This window comes from Trachinotus anak, unplaced genomic scaffold (genome assembly GCF_046630095.1).
Source record: "Trachinotus anak isolate AG129_WGS33_773 ecotype Australia unplaced genomic scaffold, CSIRO_AGI_Tana_v1 ptg000021l, whole genome shotgun sequence".
NCBI classification, from domain to species: Eukaryota; Metazoa; Chordata; class Actinopteri; order Carangiformes; family Carangidae; genus Trachinotus; species Trachinotus anak.
In genome coordinates, this window is record NW_027273872.1 from 28224180 (window position 1) to 28244532 (window position 20353).

Consider the following 20353-nt stretch of genomic DNA (forward strand, 5'->3'; position numbering starts at 1 on the left):
GCTGTCAAGTCGTATGTTATCACAGTTCTGGTGTGAGCTGCTACATCATAACCTTTTCACACCAAAATCAGCAGGTATAAGTGGGTTTTTAAACGCTAAAAAAAGCAGACTAACTGATTTTACACTGCCAGATGAGATTTCTTTCTGTTCGGAGAGGACACACTGCTGGGAGCAATGTCATTATGTGCACAGAGCACACACATACAGACGCAGTGAAGAAACAGTGCGCTGCTCAAAGCCGTGCAAACTGCTTAAACGGATCCGTCGCATATCATCCACAGGTTTTCTCCTGTAAGCGTCACAACCTCCGTGTAAAACACTTCGAACTGTGATTGTGTTGTTGAAATTTAGCCACTGTGTTTCTGGTGTAACAGCACCATGCTGGACAGGTGACAGGTGTGTTTACAGTGTCTGTGCTCTGAATGACACGACAGCTCAGAAAGGTTCAACCGGGTGTTTACATCAATGCTGATTGGAGCCGGAGCCAATAAATACCTGCGACTGCTCCACGGTGTTAGTGGGTCTGAGCAGGTTTTCTGACCAGAGGAAAAGGGGCTTCACCTCATCTCTTCAGACTTACACATTTCAGAATAAAAACTATTTCATCAAACTTGTGTCGACATTAAAAATCTGTAAGATGTCAGGGGCTGCAGAGTCTTCAAACTTGGCTCTGAGTAGATCCTCCATGACTGTTACAGTGTTTAGCTGAAATATTCACTGAAATATTCATGTGGTTTTTGCTCTTTACAGTGGTTGTCCTCCTTCCTGAGCCAGGTAAACCATTTTCAAATATAAAAGCCTACTGAGGCTTGGCTGAATATTTGATGGTTGTTATTTACAAGGAAATGTGTCAATGTGAATCCACAACTTTCCATCAACAGCCCTAGAAGTGGCTGCTAAGACACAGACAGACCAAGAGACACAAGGCCCAGCTCAGTTAGAGACGCGTCAGCTTAATATTACTGTTATTTGCTGACATCAAACGAGTTTCACTGACTGCTGTTCCTGAAGGATCCTCATTTCATAATTAAATCTACACAAATAACACAAATTAGCTTTTTCGGGATTCAACATGGCGACCTGTTTTAATCAGATTTCTCTAATCTGATTCTGATTTTTATGTTTATACATGACCAGTATAACAGGTTGTTCCTAATTCTTCCTGATGCTTTTAAAAAATGATCATTCTATTTGTTCCTGCAAAAGAACAGACGACTGAATAAACTGCCCCCCCATGAGGACCTGCATCCTACTACACATTAATGAGAGTTTGAGAGTTAAGGGCCACTTAACTACCATCTAACAAGAACAATGACTTCCAGTCACCCACCAGCACAAACAGAAATATTCATTACTTACTCATTACTTTCAGAAGATTCATGAGAATATTTGAAAGATATCAACATCTCTTTGCTCAGTTTTAGACGCTCAGAGAGAGGGAGTTCAGCTCTACAGTGAAATAAGATTTTACCCACTTGAAATAGTTCAAAAGTAGAAATCAATATGTGGAGGTTCATGTTGATGTTGAGGCACCACAGATAGATCAATGTGTGGGAAACACTGGACACATCTGATCGATTTATTCTATACTCGGATATCACACTTGGCACCAAAAGGGGATATCAAAGGGGAAATCCACACTTTCATTTATTCAGGAAATTCTTACTGCGAGTAAAGTCTTGCTCCAGGACCAACCAGACCACACCCACATTCACACAGTTACACATTTACCTCTAAAGCTGCCCAGTACCACCAGTCTGACCTGATGCTCACTGAGCAGCTCCACAGCACTGCCTTTCTCAAGGGCACCTCAGTGGTGCTAATGAGGGAGGGGCAGGAGCACAGATTTATCCTGCTGGTCTGGGGGTCAGAGTGACCTTCAGGCTACACACCCGCTTCACTGCCCACTACTCATCATGAGGAGAACCACTCAGCTGGATGTTTTCTGTCTGAGGAGAAGCTTTGTCAAGTCTGAGAGAAGATGTCAGAGTGACATCATCAGGGTCAAGAAATAAGGCTATCTGGTTGCATTATGGGACGTGTAGGAATTTTACTCATGCTATGGACTCATGGATATTTCCAACACTGCTGCACAGATTTGGACCAGTTTTTTAAAAAAACTGTCTCTTGTCATTTCACCAACCTTTTGGAGGGAAACACTAAATCACTGGAGTAAACTCTCATTTCATTCACAACATTTTCAGAGACAAGCGCTTTAACAAAATGATCCTGATGCATCTATAGCACATTCATATGTAAACACTGCTTATGAGATGGTAATATGACTCCTCTAATCACACATTAACTTATGAAAACAATATTGTTTTGCTGAGCTGCCAAACTGCACATCAACAGCCTCCTACTCTCTCCCAGTCAAACCAGTGTAAACCCACTCCCTGCCTGTGGTGAACCCTGGCGGCATCTGTACCTGGGTGTATGTAAGCAGGTGGACTCTGACACAGATACTGTGGAGGGTAGTGGCTCCTCTTGCTGTGTTTGTGGATTCTGTAGTCCTTCTCGCTGCGAGAGCGTTGGCTCCTGTGAGCTTCGACAGAGGCTGCTGGTGGCAGGTCAGAGCTGGGCCATGCCCGCCGCAGCGTGCTGCTGCTTGTCCTCTTCATCCTCACCACACTGGGTGGCAGACAGCAGACACAGAGTGAATCTGTTTACAAGACTTAGTCAGAATCGGTTTTCCACAAACAAACTTCTGAGTGACTGGGTCCAGTGGTCGACCCAAAGCTGCACGCTCCCAGGTCTTCATGTAAATTCCATTATGGGGCATTAGTGGTTAAAAAAAAAAAAGTCAGCTGATCAAAACAAACAACCACCATGCTGTGAAATAAAGGATTCCAGTCCCAGGTTGGCCAAACTCCCTCATGGTCACGGCACTGGTCACATGACCAAAAGTCCACAGAGTGGTTCAGGAGAGCACGCTGAGCAGCATGTGTTGGGCGGTGTTATCTCCAGCTCTGCATACACACCTCTCCTTCCTCCTGCTGCTCCTCCTCAGGTCACAACAGATCCACCGCAAAACAACTGCTCATGTGTCAGCCAGTGCTTCACACACACACACACACACACACACACACACACACACACACACACACACACACACACACACACACACACGACAAACACACGCTTAGCAGTGACAAGCTGAGGTGCTTACACCACTCCAGTGGCTAGCTGTAAGCCTAGCCTAGCCTGGTGCCTGTGCTCAGTCAGATTGGTCTGGTCTTAGCTTTAGCCGACGCTCAATGAGGGGACATTGGTGGTTGAGGGGGTCGAAGGGGGTCGCTGGGTAGAAACAAGGAAAAAGACAAGCCTGAATTCCTGTCAGACAGACAAAAGCCTGTGCTGCGAAGGGAGGGAGGGAAGAAAGGAAGGAGTGAGGGAGGGGGTGCTAATACAAAAGAAAGCAAGAGGAAAGAGGCTGCTCAGCCAGCAGAGGGAGGAGAGAATGACACAATCTCCATGGGAAAAACAGATACACTCCTCCCTTCTACCTCCATCCATCCATGATCATTCCTCCAGGACTCCCTTCATACACACCAGCTGTTAATCCTCTGGGAAAAAGAGTGTATGTGTGTGTGTGAGTGAGTGAGTGAGTGAGTGAGTGAGTGAGTGAGTGAGTGAGTGAGTGAGTGTGTGTGTGTGTGTGTGTGTGTGTGTGTGTGTGTGTGTGTGTGAGACAGTGTTCGCAGCGGAGCAGCAGGGTGATGGAAGACGTGTAAAAGAGAGAAATCCACAAAAAGCAGCGTTCAGTCAGGAGAAAGGGTTAATCCAGAGCGAAGCCAGGCTGCCTCTGCTTCTCCTTTGTCTCTTCTTTCGTCCGCTTGTCTCCCTCCTTCTGCCTGCAGCTCGCCCGTCTGCGCTCACTCTGCCGCTCACCGTGTTGTTGTGGAAGAGGGGGGAGGGAGGGGAGATGAGGGGAGGGGAGGGGAGGAGGGAGAGAGAGAGGGAGAGGGAAGGAGAGTCAACCCCCCCCCCCCCCCCCTTCTTGTTGTAAAAGCTGAGCGGTACTTCCCATTCATAGAAAACACAGTGAGACTGTGCGGCTGAAGGCTGTTCACTCAGCCCATTTGTGATGCTGCATTATGAAGCTGTCGGGGGAAATGCTCATACTTGTGGGTGTCCATGTGTGTGTTTTAAATCTTGTTGGATGGAAGCCAAGTCCATGAGCCAGCCAATCAGCACAGGGCTCTTAGGTAGACTCTTTAGTTAGCAGCACACTGACCAAATGCTGCAACACACTTAGCAACCCAGGCAACAGACAGTGTGTGTTGTCAGTAACGTGCTGTAGCTCAGGTCCACATCACTGAAACAAGCTGCCTTTCTACAGTAATACCACGTCACTGCACACAGCAACATGAGCTCAGCCAACACACAGGTTCATGTCAGAGACATGTGAACACAAACAGCAGGATCAGTACAGTCACAGCCACACACACTTTCCTCACTTCACCCCAATAGTGCTGCAGCTAATGATTATTTTCATTACTGATTCATCTGCTGATGATTTTCTCCAACCTCCAGCCCAGAAAAACCCTCTGTTTACTGACACACACCATGAAGAGCAGCGAAGGATGCTGAAAACCACAGACATTTCGGCCATCTTTAGTTTTCTGCCTCTGTCTGTCGGTCTCTGTGTGTGTCTCCTTTACCTTTGAATATGTCTGAAAATGCAGAAACGTGATTGGTCTAAATTCATCAGTGAAATGTGTGAGTGGTTCAGGTGACAGGAGCCAAAGACACCCATAGCAGGAGTCATTACAAAAGTCCAGTATTTTTCCACTCAGAATTGAGATCACAATTTTCTCTCATGATTTTAAGGACACTATTTTTTTAATGAAAAATAGTCATTGCAATCCATATCATCTGCAGAACAAAATACACTATGATACCCAGGAGGAGCTGGAGAACGTTGCTGTGGAGAGGGATGTCTGGACTACTTGGCCTGGCCTGCTGCCACCACGACCCAACCTCGGATAAGCAGAAGAAAATGGATGGATGGATATTCAAGTGTGTTATCTGATGTTTTTCTGTGTGTATTGTGATGAGAAAAACAGTTTGCAGCTGATCTAGAGTCAGATGAAACCATTTCCAAGTCATGAATACCTGATGATGTTCTGCCTGAACTGCTGAATAGGCAGGAAAACCCAAAAGCCAGGGAGGTGGCTGTCTGTGGTGTTCAGTGTGAGCACAGTGGTGAGTCAGTAAACGTTTTGTTGTGTGAAATGTGCTCTGTGACTGATCTTTACTCTTCATGAGTTGCCATGTCATAGATCAGTGATTCTCCACCTTTCTGAGGCCAGCTCCCCGCATCCATTATCCCTGATCCCTTACTATCCACACCCCACTTACCATCCTCCCATCAAATAAATAGTCTTACCTTAATATTAATTATCATTATTATCATTATTGATTATTATTTTGTGTTACATCAATAAAAAGCATGTCACTAAAGGCCAAATAACAGATTTAACTGGACAGTTGGAACATCATTCATTTTTGAACAGAGTTTGGTCTGACATTGTTTTGTGCTATTCCAGGCAAATTAAACCTGGTAAACGTCCCATGTTTTAGGATTTCACATTCCCTATTATTCACAGACTTTTTATCAATGTTTAATGAAGACTTTAAAGTTAACAACTACACAAGAAAGGCTGCAGTGGTCCAAAGTCCCACCTCTCAGCTGGAATCAAGCCAGCTGATAGCATTGCTGTGGCTCAGCCGGTCAGGTGGCCGGTGGCTGGTTTTGGAATATTGTTTTAGAAAACAGTTTACTTATGTTTACAAGGACGTTTCAAGAGGAAGAAACTTTTAATTTCCTCCACAGGAAATATCAAAGTGTCCATTTTTCCAAGCTGACACAGTAAACCCCATGTTGGTGAAAGTTTATAGTTGATACTCTGACATCCTGTTCCCGTGAAGGCAGCATGGAGTAGTGCTACAGAAAGCTGATACAAACATATCATTTTCTCCTGATAAAGTTGAGTCCAGTGACTTGAACCAGGTCGAGCTAATTGAACTGGGAATGTGAAAACAGATAAATAATCTAAATAAATCATCATCATTTTAAAGTTATAATATGTAAATCACCCACATTAAAATGGCTAGAAATGACTAGACCTGTCAATGACGTCATATCCTCTCTGCTCATGTGCCAGTGTTGTGTTTGTCGGACAGCTCAAAATGGACTTTTATCCAGTTTGAAGTCACAGTTTTAAGATACACTCCAATTTTAATATCTTGATTGTTTTCAACTCTGAACGAGATGATAACCATCAGACGTCTGGATCCAAAGTTATCAGAGAAACAAGCTGAGGAAATGTGAGACAGCTCAGCTCCAGCCAATCAGAGACGTCCTGTCACTGGACTGCCTCAGTTAATCAGTGATTTTTAAAGTGAAACTGCCATAGTCAGTGTTTCTACTGGTTTTAATCACCAAATTTAATCAAATTTTTTATGGTTAAATTTATAACTCTGTGGAGAATTCAGTTGCTGGTAAAAACCTCCTGAACATCTGGATCATAAGTTATCAGAGAAACAATAGGAACAAAGGTTAGCAGCAGTCTCAGCTCCCAACCCATCCCTGACATCGTGTGTCTGCTTTATAGCATCAACACATCACTGACTTTAAATGTGAAACTGTTTATTCTGTGTTTTAAAGGTTAGAATCAGCTGGTCTGGTTACTGAGGAGAGGAGGAGACCTCTGTGGAGAATTCAGCTCCAGGTAAAAACCTGAACCACTGATACTGAAGAAATCTAAACCAGGAGAACAATGGTTGGCGACAATGGTGGTGAAGACAACAACTCCCATGATGCCACACTATTTCATGATGTCACCCAATGCCGTCTTTTGTTATTGTTTTGACTGAGAGAGCCCTAGCAGCAGAAGTTGTGTGTAGTCCAGTGTGTGTACTATTACTGTGTTGTAATTCTGACAGTTGTTTTATTTAATCTTTTCTATCAGTGTCTAAATGTAATTTACAGGCTCTGTGTAATAATAATATAATAATAACAGTAATGACACAGGAATTTAGGCCATATTTCTAATTCTTTAGTTAGACCTAGACTTGCATTATCAGTTGCTAATTAATATACGTAAATATGTGTACATAGACATAGACAGAGGGTTTTGTGTCTGTTTGAAGGATCTCTACACTACAGTCCATTTGTAGGCCTGCCTCTTGTCCATACTGGCTATAAATTATCTGATCTAATCAAAAATCTGAACTCCTTTCACTGGCTGAGCCTTATGTAACCTTTTCTCACCTTCTCCTCTTTGTTCTGGGCTAACTGGCCAAATGCTGCAACACACACAGCAACAGGAGCAACCTCAGCCGGGCTAAATTAACTTCTCACACAGAGCAACACAGGCAACAGTTTCAGAATAGACACTCTTACATCACCCAGCTTGACAACAGAGAGCCGAGCATCTCAGTCCACTCTCCAACACTCCAGTCGCCAGCCTGCACACACGCATCCAACACACAGGTAATCACCCGTTAACTCAGTCACAGAAACATATGAGACAAAGCAGGGACTAAGGATGTCTGTGTCATGTTTCGACAACGACAACGACAACAACCGAGTTTCCTGGGTTCTGGGTTCAAACCAGCCTATCAGCAGGGGCCTGTCTGTGCATGTTGTCATGTTGGGCAAAAACTCTTAAGTTACCCTTAGGTGTGAATGGGAGTGTGAATGTGTGTCTGTCCAGGGTGAACCCTGCCACGTCGAACCCAATGTCGGCTGGGATAGGCAAGACACAGCAGAGTTAAAGGTCCCATATATGACACTTCCCGATGGTTTATTTAAAGTTGTGATGTCCATAGGAAGATATATTTGTGATTTTAAGCACTAAAACCAGTCAAGTGATGCACGATCAGGCCAACTACAGTTAATGGATTGTTGCCTACCACTATAGCTTGGTAAAACTCACCCATAATGCCAATGGTCAGTCAGCACTGAAATGAGCCAAACAGGTGATCAAATTTGGACTAAAATGCTCCAGTTGGATTTTGTGTGGAGCTTTACACTGGAGCCTTAGGCCTGGTTCCGATGCAAACCACAGAATCATCTGGCAGCATCGTGGCCACCGTCTGCAACGTTGCAACGTCAAGTTCCAATGCAGGGGTAGGAGAGCCAACTTCTCCTGCCTCCATCTCACTCTCCCCAGCTGCTAGACTTTCCGGGCGGAGCAGTGCGGTGTCGGTGTGCAGCGAGGCCAGGAGAGCGTTTGTGGCTGCAGAATCCAAGACCATCAGACATCATGGAGGTGAGTGATAGAGCAGCTGGGACATCAAGAGTGGAATATGGCAAGTGGATTACAAGGAGAGGGAGGACTCTACCCTTCCATCACCGGTGACAACATTAAGATGAGTGCATGAAAGGAACATCTACCAGCTTCAGACTGACAGCAGCAGAAATATGCTTTTCCTGGGCAGCAGCTACGAAGCAAATCTAGCAGTTCATCCCTTTTTCAGAGCTGTGACTCCAGGACATGGGCATCATTCCTTAACTGTGAGTTTGCAGTCCACACACAAAGCTATAATAATGTCTGGTGTTCAGTTCAAGTGTAACTAGGGTTCAGTATAGAAAGAGAGTTAACACTGATACGACATGTCTCCTGTAAAGTGTCATAGCCTCCATGTAAAACGCTTTGCTCTGTGATTATGTTTTTGTTTTAGCACAGCCTGGAGTGCAGCTTGGTGACTACTGCAGAGTCATGTGACCCAGGAGTGAATCCAGATTGGACCCTTTCACATTCCCAATAAAAGCCAGATGTTAGCAGCTGTGAGCAGGTTTCTCATCCAGTATAAAAGGGGCTCTCCTCAGAGTCCTACCTGAGTCAGACCAGAAGACACACATGAAACACACGTTGATCTGACTCAGTGTGACTTCACTTCCTGAGGATGTCATCATCTCTGATGTCCCTCCAGAGTAAAGCTCCAGAAATCCACTTAGAAACCAGAGAAAACAGAGGCTACAGAACTTCATTCAGAATCCTCCTGTTTTTGAGTTTCCTTCAGTATCACAGTGATCCAGTGACAGTTAAACATATAAACAGGTTTAAAAACAAAAAAACAAAAAAAACTAACAAAAAAAACAAGGACAAGCACAAAAAACTCACTTTGCAGTGTAAAAAAACAGGAGATAATCTCTGCAGTAATCATCAGTGGAGAGGGGCTGAAAAATTACCCATACACACTGTCCGGGTGGGATTTAAAAACTACTGACCCGGACAGGTAATATTAAAATCATCCCAGCACCCCTGGAGAAATCAATCCCACCATATGGGGCCATTTTAGACAAACAATGAAATGCAGAGTCAAGAAATAAAATCGGTCTGTCGCAGCCACACAAACAAACCTACTGTACCTGAACCGCACAACACAAGCCACAGCAAACATAAAGAGACACCATCTACACTTGTCATTTATCCAAGACTTCACACATGATCGAAGACACTGTCACTTAGGTGTCTCTGTGAATCTGAGTGCAGGTCAGGGTTGATTCTCGTCCAGTCCATCTCACCTCACTGAAACGAAGCCAGACTAAAGTTGTTCACCTTCTTCCTGATCCATATCATCGCATCACGTCCTGATATTATGATTTAGTTTAAATCAAAGTGAAGTTCAAGTCTGAAATCATACGTTTAACATCAAATCTATCATCTGTAATTATTTTTTAGCACTCAGCATGTGTGCACTTCTCACACAATTTTTTTCATGCCCCCCTTGGTTGGAACAGTGACCCCCTAGAAAACTGGGGCTATTTGGCCCTGTAAGAAATCCAGCAGTAAGTGATGCTGCTGACAAACACTGAAACTACAACACCCACAGTGTGTACTGTATCTCCCTGCACTCTGTGGACTTTCACCATGTGTTGTGTTGTGATGTGTTGTGTTGATGTCTCATGCTTTCCTACCACACATTTGGGTGTCACAACACACACTCCCACCAACTGCAGAGGACTGTAATGGAAATATTAGTGCATGCAAACCGTGCTTGTCCACCGATGGCCAGCTGGTGGCAGTAATGCTGCAAAAGGCCAAGCTAACATGGATCATCAGTGCAGGTATAAAAGAAAGACATGTTTTGTGAGTGAAGTAATATAGTGATATAATAGTGATAGAGGAGTAGAAGTAATATAATATACAAGTAACCAGCAGGTGACCACTGACAGCGTTGTAGCTCTGAAGCACACAAACACACACAAACACTCAGCTGCTGGACTGGATTCCTTTCCCTGATCTTCTTAACAGTAGAGAGAACTTTTATGGTATGAGTCATGGTGTCTGGTTTCCCTGACAACTGAGGGAAGAACAGTGGTTCACATTTTACAGTGTGAGCTGCAGTCATCTAGTGGACCAACCGGGTTACTGCATCAAACTGAATTTACACAAAGTTTTACTGTGAAAAGTCTCAACAGGAAGTGTTGTGTCCCTGTCGTGAGCAGTCAGATTGTTGAGGTTGTAGATGCAGCGGTTGTGTTGCTGCTGTGGTAACTCATGTCAGCACACGGCTCTGACTCTCACATGAAATTAATTAAAAAGGACAAAAAATGAAAGAGTTGCACAAACAAAAGAGGAGAGCGAGGTAGAAGAGAGGAAACTCCATGCCTGCAGGCGTGTGTGTGTGTGTGTGTGGTAAAAGTAATTTTCCTCCCAATGAAAGGCTCAGCTTCGTCTGCCTGTACATGATCAGTTGTGTGTGTGTGTGTGTGTGTGTGTGTGTGTGTGTGTGTGTGTGTGTGTGTGTGTGTGTGTGTGTAGAAACCACACAGCTGTTGAAACTTGATCTCCTGCACAGAGCTGTCTGAGTGCCCCTGAGCCAAACACACATGATCCATCCTGCTGAGGATCTGACTCCTCCGAGCCACAGAGACACTGTAGCCCTGGGTGACATGTTCCCACTTTATTTTGACTCTGTCCCACACAAACTGGTGGATTCATCCGCCGCTGAAAATAGTCCCCAACAAATGTTACTGTTACTTTGCTCCGACCTTCTCCCAGAAGCTCTGTGGCTTCTCAACATGCAGTTTAGCAAAAGTCAGTCAGGCTTGTTTGTGTTTCTCTGACAAAAGTGGGGTCTTCCTGGGTCGTCTTCCTTTCATTCAGAAAGGGGTGTACGGTGCCACTGGACACTCTTGTGCCTTCATTTTCCTTGATCTGTTTTCCTTCTGTTCAATCAGTTCCTCGTCCAGGGAGCCTGGCTACAGCCCCATGGACCTCGGACTTCTTACTAATATCCAATAACAGCAGCGTGGACAAAGGAACGTGAAGCTGGTGGGAGATGGCCTTGCAGCTTTTACCTTTACTATGCTTGGCAATTATTTCCTTTCTTTTCCACAGACAACTTTTTCTTCCATGTTCACTGTGGTGCACACAATGGGCGTCATGCCAGAACATTTTTGTTCTCTTCTGTATTAAGTGTGAGTGTTCAGAGCAAGAGTCATCAAACTCTTTCAACTGCACAACTGCAGTCTTTTCAGACTGATGAAAACCACCCGCTCCTCAAAACAGAGTCCTGATCAGTTTGCACATCACAGCTCAACAACCAACCTGACTGCGTCAGCACAGCAGTCACTGTGTATACACTCAATACTGTCTCTCTGTCTGGAAACAAATGTAAGTTGTCAATTGACTAAATTATATTCCTGAGGTGAAAACACTGAGCGACGCTGAATGAAGAGCACAGACCTCTGTCACTGTTGGTCATCTCCCCCGTCCTCCTCCCTCTGCTGCTCATGTCGCCTGCAGGTAATACTCCTGGAGAGCTAGCTAGCAAATACATAAGGCTTCAGTAGTAGCTTAAAGTTAGCAAACAGGTGCGCTCGTGTAAAACAAAGAGATGGATGGGAGCAGTTGAAAATGTGTCTTTTCTCCGTTTACAACTTGTTGAACACATGGAGAGATGATGGAAGCTGATATGGTTTGATCACATTTACAGAGTTTCGACTGTAGCTGTTGTCAGCTCCTGTAAAAACTTCACTTCTCACTGATCTCCACTGTCGCCTCGGTGCTGTCTGCTCCGTGTGTGCGTGTGTGTGTGTATGTCAGAGAAGAGAGGCTGCAGCCCAACATCTTTACACAGTGGAGACGATCAAGCATAATTTGTCCAGTTAATTTGGCTCAGGCGCTGTGCCTTGAAAACCCTGTGTGATGCATGGTCCGAGGATATAAAATAATTTTTTCTTCTAATTCATTGTATCTCAGTCAGTCTTTTGCAATGTGTTTATTGCACATGTTCATATCACGATGACAATGAAATTACGATTTATCGGTCACCACTCACACACGTGAGAATGTAAATATAAAGACAGGATCCAGAAAGGTGTAGGCACAGAGGTGCAGCTACTCCTTCAATCAGGGCTCAGGCCGACTGTGGTAACTATATTTTCATCACACACACACACACTGGTGGTTGGACAAACACAATGAGGTCAAATATCTGATACGCAGATTATCTGTGTGTGTGTGTGTGTGTGTGTGTGTGTGTGTGTGTGTGTGTGTGTGGTACAACTCCAGTCTACCACCATCACTCTGTGCGTGTACATGCCTGTGGTGGTGGGAAGAATAAGACCTTTATTCATGGCACTCCTGCCTTTCTTCTCTTTAATCAGAGCAGAAAACCCCCCAACACACACGCACGCACACAAACTGTCTGCAGGCTAAAGATGTGTTCTACTATAGAAAGGACAGAAGTAGCTCCCTCTGTCATCAATACAACAGTTACATAAGCACGTATGGACCTCTACAGACTCCTCTCCCTCTGACATACAGGACACACGGCACGCCGCATGGGAAATGACATCACATCAGCTTGCTCCTTGACCCACAGGTGTTCACATCCAGGTAGGGACTCATCCATCAGGTACCTGCTTTCATTTTCATTTCAATATCCTAAAATGTCTGGGAAGAAGAAACCTGTCACTTCATCAACATCACTCATTTAGCAGACTGCTGTAGGCTGTTAGCTAGTTAGGTGTATTAGGGCCATTGTAGGTAAAAAAAAAAAAAAAAAAAAAAAGACAAAAATAGAATTACGGCCTCACGGTTGTCTGCCACCACTACTCAGACTAGTTTCAGATTACATGCCTGTTTATCCAGAGTCACAGAAAATATTCACCATTTGGGTGAAATTTTGTCATAATTGCTGTGTGAAGTCTTCAGTGACGGCTAAAAAATGTTTTGTGAGTTGTTTTGTGAAATGTTTTGTCACACTGACCTTGACCTTTGACCTTTGATCACCAAAATCTAATCAGTTTGTCCTTGAGTCCAAGTGAATGGTTGTGCCAAATCTGAAGAAGGTCCATCAAGGTGTTACTGAGATATTGTGTTGTACAGGCAGACGTACGAACAGACCACCTGAAAACAATATCCACCGGTCCTGGGTGCTGTGGCGTGGAGCCGGGGCAGGTGGGTAATATTCTGAGAAATAATTCAGAATTTTTTTGATTAGAATAATAAAACACGAGAAATGTTACATTATTCATAAACTAGTTCTTTATTTTTGTCAGCGAGCCTCATGACGTCACTTTGTGAGGTTGGATGAAGACCTCACTGCTTGCCCTGTATCATGTCTGCAGTGGACGACCTCGTCAAATGACACCTCGCAATCAGATTTAGCAACAAGGAAAAACTGCTGATTAAACAGTGACTTTAAACCATTTGTCCAACATTCTCAGCCAATAAAAGACGCTTGGTTTTCAGATTGACTTGATCGCAGGGTATCGTGAACAACTGAGACAAAACACTGTCAGTAGGTTGATCAGGCAGGTGATTGGCTGCGTGCTTCGGCCTCAGCCATAGAGGAACTGGTTCAGAGTGAATGTTGACGCTGGATGTTCTCTGTATGGTCTCCATCAGACGTGATGTGGGCTGTGAAGTTCAGTGGACGTTGTATTGATGGCCGACGCCCAGTGGCTGCTGTGTCGCTCCTCACAGAAGACAGGAACTGTTCCATATACGGTGAGTGGATCATGTTAATTTAAGGAGAAGGAGCAGTGTACAGACCTGTCACCTCCAGACCAGGTGCAGCTTTGAATGGGAGGATGTGACAGCCGTGAACATGGGGAAATCCCCATAAATACAGGCCTACTGAATCATTTAAAATTCGTACAACATCTTAAGACCATCAGACAAACGTCACCTGGTTGGAGGTGGCAACAGCGCTACCAAGGGATGAAATCCGAAAACAGCAAGACACAATGAATCATATAATAATCAGTAATAAAAAAAATCAGTCATTGTCTTTATCATGAAAAGAAAGATAATATCTTTGAGAAGCATGGAAAAGTTCTGCATGATATTTACTATCAAGGTTAGAACATTTGTTATAAGTTATACGTTGTGAGGTAAGAAATCATGTTTGATCATGATAATAAAACTTCAGACAGGTTGTTAGTTAGAAAGCTGATGTTGGAATTGGAGTGGTATAACATAACTGTGATTGGCCCTGGTGCAAATATTTTTCTTGTGCGGTGTACGTTCGCAGCGTACACAGGAGTGCATCATCTTCAGCAGTTTGCCAGCTCAGAGACTTTCTATCGTCGTGAGAGACCATGGCCTGTTTGGCTACTATCCCACTCTCAGGTATCTTTAACTTATATTGTGTATAACTGGAAAAACTACAGATACAACGCTCACTGGACAAATTAGGATTTCCCAGCAGGCTTTACATTGAAACTTTTGAGAAGAAAGTAACCAAATTAAAGTGCTCGGTAGAAAAAATTGGTATTTTTCATAAAAAATGCAGTTTTGGAAAATTTCAATAAGGGCAATAAAAATATAAAAGACTATGACTCAAAACCATACGTGTGATGGGCCCCTGACAGCTACTGGGCCCCGGCACGGTATACCGGCCGGACAGTAGTGGCCATGGAAAAAAGAAACTTCCAGAAGGACAACCAGAAGAGTCATGTTTAGTTTCCTACAGACCATGTCCTCGGGCCCCCTCGAGGTGACTACTTCTTCCCAGTTTGAAATCAGGACCTTCAGTATTTGGATCTAAAAGCTCACAAAGTAAATCAATAAATAAATAAGGTCATTTATATTTTTGTAGCTACATCATAGGGCTGCACTATGTGCAAAAAAATCATATTATGATTATTTTGGCCAATATTGCGATATGAATCACAATTTGAGTTTGAAAGGTCATTTCTAGTTTCAGATTTTAAAATGGTGATGATGTGAATTTTGGGCTTGTACCAAACAAACATGTTCCCTTATGTCTGGAGAATATGATTTGTAGGCCGGGGCGTCTCTCTCTCACAAAATGCTCATTAAAACAATTCACAATGATAAAATATGCACAGTTATTAGAGAGAGAGCTTCAAAAGTTACCTCACCAGTTACCTCACTGGTCATCTCACGGTCAACAGTCACCTCACCAGTCACCAGTCACATCACCAGTCACCTCACCAGTCACCTCACCGGTCAGCAGTTACCTCACTGGTCATCTCACGGTCAACAGTCACCTCACCAGTCACCTCACCGGTCACCTCACTGGTCACCAGTCACATCACCCGTCACATCACCCGTCACCTAACTGGTCACCAGTCACATCACCGGTCACCTCACTGGTCACCTCACTGGTCACCTCACTGGTCACCTCACTGGTCACCAGTCACCTCACCAGTCACCAGTCACATCACCAGTCACCTCCTGTTTGTATCCAAATGCCCACACACCTGCATAAGGTGTGTGGGCATTTGTGGGCACTCAGCAGAGGATGTATTTCCTGAGGCAATTGAAGAAGTTCAACCTGCCAAGGACTATGATGGTGAACTTCTACACCTCCATCATTGAGTCCATCCTCACCTCCTCCATCACCATCTGGTACGCTGCTGCCACGGAGAGGGACAATAACAGACTGCAGCGTATCATCCACTCTGCTGAGAAGGTGATTGGCTGCAATCTTCCATCCCTCCAGGACCTGTACACCTCAAGGACCCTGAGGCATGCAGGGAAGATTGTAGCTGACTCCTCCCACCCTGGACACAAACTCTTTGAGACACTCCCCTCTAGCAGGAGGCTGCGGTCCTTCAGGACCAAAACCTCTCGCCACAAAAATAGCTTCTTCCCATCTGCTATTAGCCTTATCAACAAGGCTAGAGAGCCCCACTGTTGCTGATCAATTGCACCAATCACCAGAAAAAATTCCTTGTATGTGAAAACATACTTGGCAATAAAACTGATTCTGATTCTGATTCTGATAAAGTCTGCACATAAGCTTATTTTGTAAAAAACAAATCAACATCAGGTGATCTGAAGTATTGACTGAGCAGCAGCTGCACGTTCAGTAAAACACTGAGCGATAAGGAGCCAGAGATGGTGAACATCCTGCTGCACACACAAGTTTCAGAGTTCACATCTGCACATGCATGTGTTTGGACCAACAACACAGTGACAACTCGGTCGCTTCACAGTGATACAGTTTAGTGACAAAACAACTACGGAAACAGTTTTGAAACAACAATGGACTGAGTGAAGCGCAGATCATCCTCCAGACTGTAGCAGCTATTTAAAGGAGCAGTGTGGAGAATCTAGTGCCATCTACTGGTGGGGCTGCAGACTGTAACCGTATGAATACCCCTCCCCTCACCCCTCCCTTTACAAGCATGTAGTAAGAACTACGGTGGCCTTGGTAGGTAATGTAAAAAGGTGAAGGGGCCTCTCCAGAGCCAGTGTTTGGTTTGCCTGTTCTGAGCTGCTGTAGAAACATGGCGGTGCAACATGGCAGCCTCTGTAAAAGACGACCAACTCCCTTTGAGGGCTCATCAAAGTTCACGAAAACCCAACAATTCTTAGTTTTCATAAACAACAAACAAAAAATAATTATTACAGATGATGAATGTTTAATTATTATTTATCATGATAATTATTTAGTTCAGAATCAAATTTTGTCAGTACTCATTGCGCTAAATGTTCTACATTCATTTATACTCACAAGTCAAGTTCCACCACCTTCTGACACCAAAAGCGGCCAATCAGGTTTTTGAGGGGCCTGTGCCCCCCCTAACCCGGCCCCTGGGTATATCATTGTATTGCCAACTATAGGCTACATCAATGAAACAACAAGGATCCTGGACAAGAGACTGAATGAACACCAAAACGCACCATGAACTAGGCGGAGGTCAAAGGTCATCGAGCTGGAGTCACTCCACAGGACAGCATGTAAACTCAATGGAGAGACACAAATGAACACAAATTCAACCAGGGTGGCACAAACTGAGGCAAAGACACGCTAGTAAATGTTGAAAATATTTTAACAGGAGTGTAAATTTGAACTTTTATAAAAGTAGCGCTGCTTCACAGATGCACAGAGAGCAGGAAAAAAGGAGGGAGGCTGGAGGACGATAACTGGAGGTTCTGATGAGTTTTGAGGTCAGAGGCTGAACACAACACTAACCCTCTCTCATGAGATAGCTCGCTGCTAAGGTATGTAGAGCTGACACATTGGTTGTTCTATGTTATTTTTGATTGGTTGCCCTGCAGCAAGAGGGCAGGTCCTATTTAATATGAGTCTGTCAGAGGGCAGACAACAAAACAAGGAAGAGATAAGGAGGCTCCAGATAAATGCACACAGTAAATTTTTGTCGAGACTGTGATGACCAGTAAATGATAAGCCTGACTCCTGAAATACTTTGGTTTAGTTTCTGTCTAATCATTTTCATTCTCAATCAATTAAACTTACATTTATTTTCACAATTAGTCGCTTACTCATTAAATCTATAAAATGTTAAAAAAAAAACGGAAAGATGCCCATCTAGTTAAGTCAAATTAACACCTTCAGATGTCTTGTTCTGTCAGATTAACAGCCCAACACCCAAAGACTTTCACTTCACTGTGACATGAAACAGAAAACAGCAGAAAATCTTTCTGTTTGAAGACAGAAAATTTGCCCACTTTTGCTTAAAAAATGACAAATGATGAATTAATTATCAAAATACCTATCTTCATGTAAAAAGACTAAATGATTAATCATTGCAGCTGTAACATTGGAGAACATGGATGAAGTGAAGCCAGTGTTGAGTTCAGTGCAAAGCTGGTGACACTGGGCCCAGCTCCCACCAACCAGGCATTGAGCATTATGTTGTAGCCTGTTAGCAGCTGGGGCAGCCCTGAGAGTTGGCGGACCAGACAACACATCACTTTACCAGCACTGTCTGTGGTGTGACAGCACCATAGATTAACCACAAAATGAATATTCCAAGTGAGGCTGAAAATGACTGTAAACCCAGTTTTATCAAATAAACAGCTCAGAAAAAAAGTTTTGACTGTGTCACCCCCTCTACACCACTAGCTGTTGGTGTAACACTGCAAAACTAGTCACTGGTTAGTGAGTTGTCTTATTGTGGGTCACAAGAGAAAAATCATGTGGACTTAATTTCATGTCTAACAGCGGTCTAGTTCTGAACATGTGCAGGCAGAAAAGGTGCACAATCAGCAACTAAACCAAATTATCTGGTGTAAATTAGAGACTGTGATGTATCCATCCACCTCTGTGATTTTAAAGCAATTACAATCTACCTTTACTTTTACTGCCTCCGATGCAGCTGCTTCTTAAAATGTACAACGTGGCACAAGACACTGGAAGATCTGACAGAGCTGAGTCTGAATGCAACAGAGAAATAGACCAGGAGGCTGATGATGATGATGATGATGAATGGAGGGGTAATAGTATCTCAAAGTATCAATGAAAACATACGCTCTAATCAGGGGACATGAGTGGGCCTAACCCTAAACAGGGAGAGGGTGTAGAGGCCTTACCCAGGTATTTGATGGTGAATCCCCGGGGCGGATTGAGGGACCTCCGCATCCATCCCTCCCTCAGCACCTCCAGGTGATCCTCCTTCCCCTGGATCAGCAGCACATGCTCGTCTATCCAGCCCAGGAAGAAGGTCTCTGACACAGCCTCGGTAATCCGCTGGTTCCACACATGCTGCTGGGTATTTTCTGCTTTAAAATCGGCAAAAATCTCATAGCCGGTGTGGTGTCTCGGCAGCTCGTCGCTCTCCGACACCCCGGCCGCCCCCACCGCCTCCCCAGCCCCGACCCTGGACAGTACTATTGCCAGGGAGTGGGGAGCTATCTGCAGGAAAGACTCCATTATCGCGTCGGCCTTCTAGCTGTCTGAGGAAAGCAGTGTTCTCATTGCATTGACCGATGTGACACACCGTGAGGCTCAACGGGAATCATCCATGTTAGCTAGCAGGGTGTGTAGCGACAAGCTACGCTCTGCAGACTACCGCTGTGTTTCCATGAAGCTAGCCCGCTAGCTCCCGAACCTCACATCAAACCCATTCCCGGTCCGTCTTCTTCTCCGGACGTGATATATCGCCCCGTTACCGGTCCCGGTATTTACTGCAGACTCATGTGGAGCGCTGTCCACCACAAACTGGAGTTGACATTCGTGCTTTTCTGTGTGAAGCCCGTAGTTACGTTAGGTACCTGGGACTACAGCCAGCTAGCTGGATGCTAACGTGTTAATGAATTCACCCAGGCAACAGATGCGGCCAGCCCCCTCCTCTCGTCGCCGGGCAGCAGCCCGGTGTCGTGGGACACCTGTATGTTTTTCTCTTTGACCGTCCCTCAAGGTTAACAGGAGGCGAGGTGTCTGCAGCCGCGGGAGAACCGCGTCGTGTCTCTGGCCTGGCACGCTCCGGTCCGGAGCAGGGAGCACAGCAGGATGCAGGACGGTCTCATTCAGGTACAGCGATGGCAGCGTCGGTACGGAGCTGCGTCAAGTCAGGAACAACGTCATGACACCAACTTCCGGAGAGACTGTCAAATTAAAACTCACAATGTTTACATGCGGCCAGCAGAGATGAGAGCCACTGAAGCATGCTTTTTTTTATCTTTGTGTGTCTGTGTGTGTGTGTGTGTGTGTGTGTGATGGCCTGAAGTCCTTTAACTGACCTTATGTCAGTAAGGAAACCGACTCTATAAATATCAGTCCATCAGTTGCAATACTGGGAAAATGCCTTGTCAATGTAAATTTTGAGGATGTTGGTGTTTTATTCTACTTCTCTCTGAATGATTCTATACTTCATTTCAACTCTGAAATCTCTTCTGGAGGTGGACAGTTATTTTACGTCCATCAACCACCACTAGTTCAGAAACACATACCTCTGGCCTTTATCAGTGAAGGAGAACCCATCTGAGGGTCTTCATTATATTAAGTGATCCTGTTCTTTCGTACAGTACAACACACTGTAACTAACAAATTGTAAATAGTATAAAACATTAGAGTTTTCATTCATAGTTCTTAGTCATGATAGTTGAGATCAGTGTGCTGTTCCAGGAGCATCACTTAGCTGCCTATAGAGAGGTTGTTACTA

At 44.4% G+C, this 20353-nt stretch overlaps 1 protein-coding gene across 3 annotated transcripts in view; it reads right to left on the reverse strand.

Annotated features, from left to right (window-relative positions):
• LOC139637851 (storkhead-box protein 2-like) overlaps positions 1-19765 on the reverse strand; it is a 65042-nt gene extending 45277 nt beyond the window's left edge. Inside the window, exons 1-2 of one of the 3 annotated variants that reach the window (XM_071506771.1) lie at positions 18783-18922; positions 13237-13439 (exon numbers count right to left, since the gene is read on the reverse strand). Coding sequence is in view for 2 of the 3 variants with exons in the window: in XM_071506767.1 (XP_071362868.1) it covers positions 18783-19122 (340 nt within the window). In the remaining variant the exon portion in view is untranslated. Of the gene's footprint in view, positions 1-2428; positions 3886-13236; positions 13440-18782 lie in introns of those variants that run through there. The other 2 variants (XM_071506767.1, XM_071506768.1) reach the window with 2 other exon arrangements.
• Between the last annotated feature and the right edge of the window lie 588 nt (positions 19766-20353).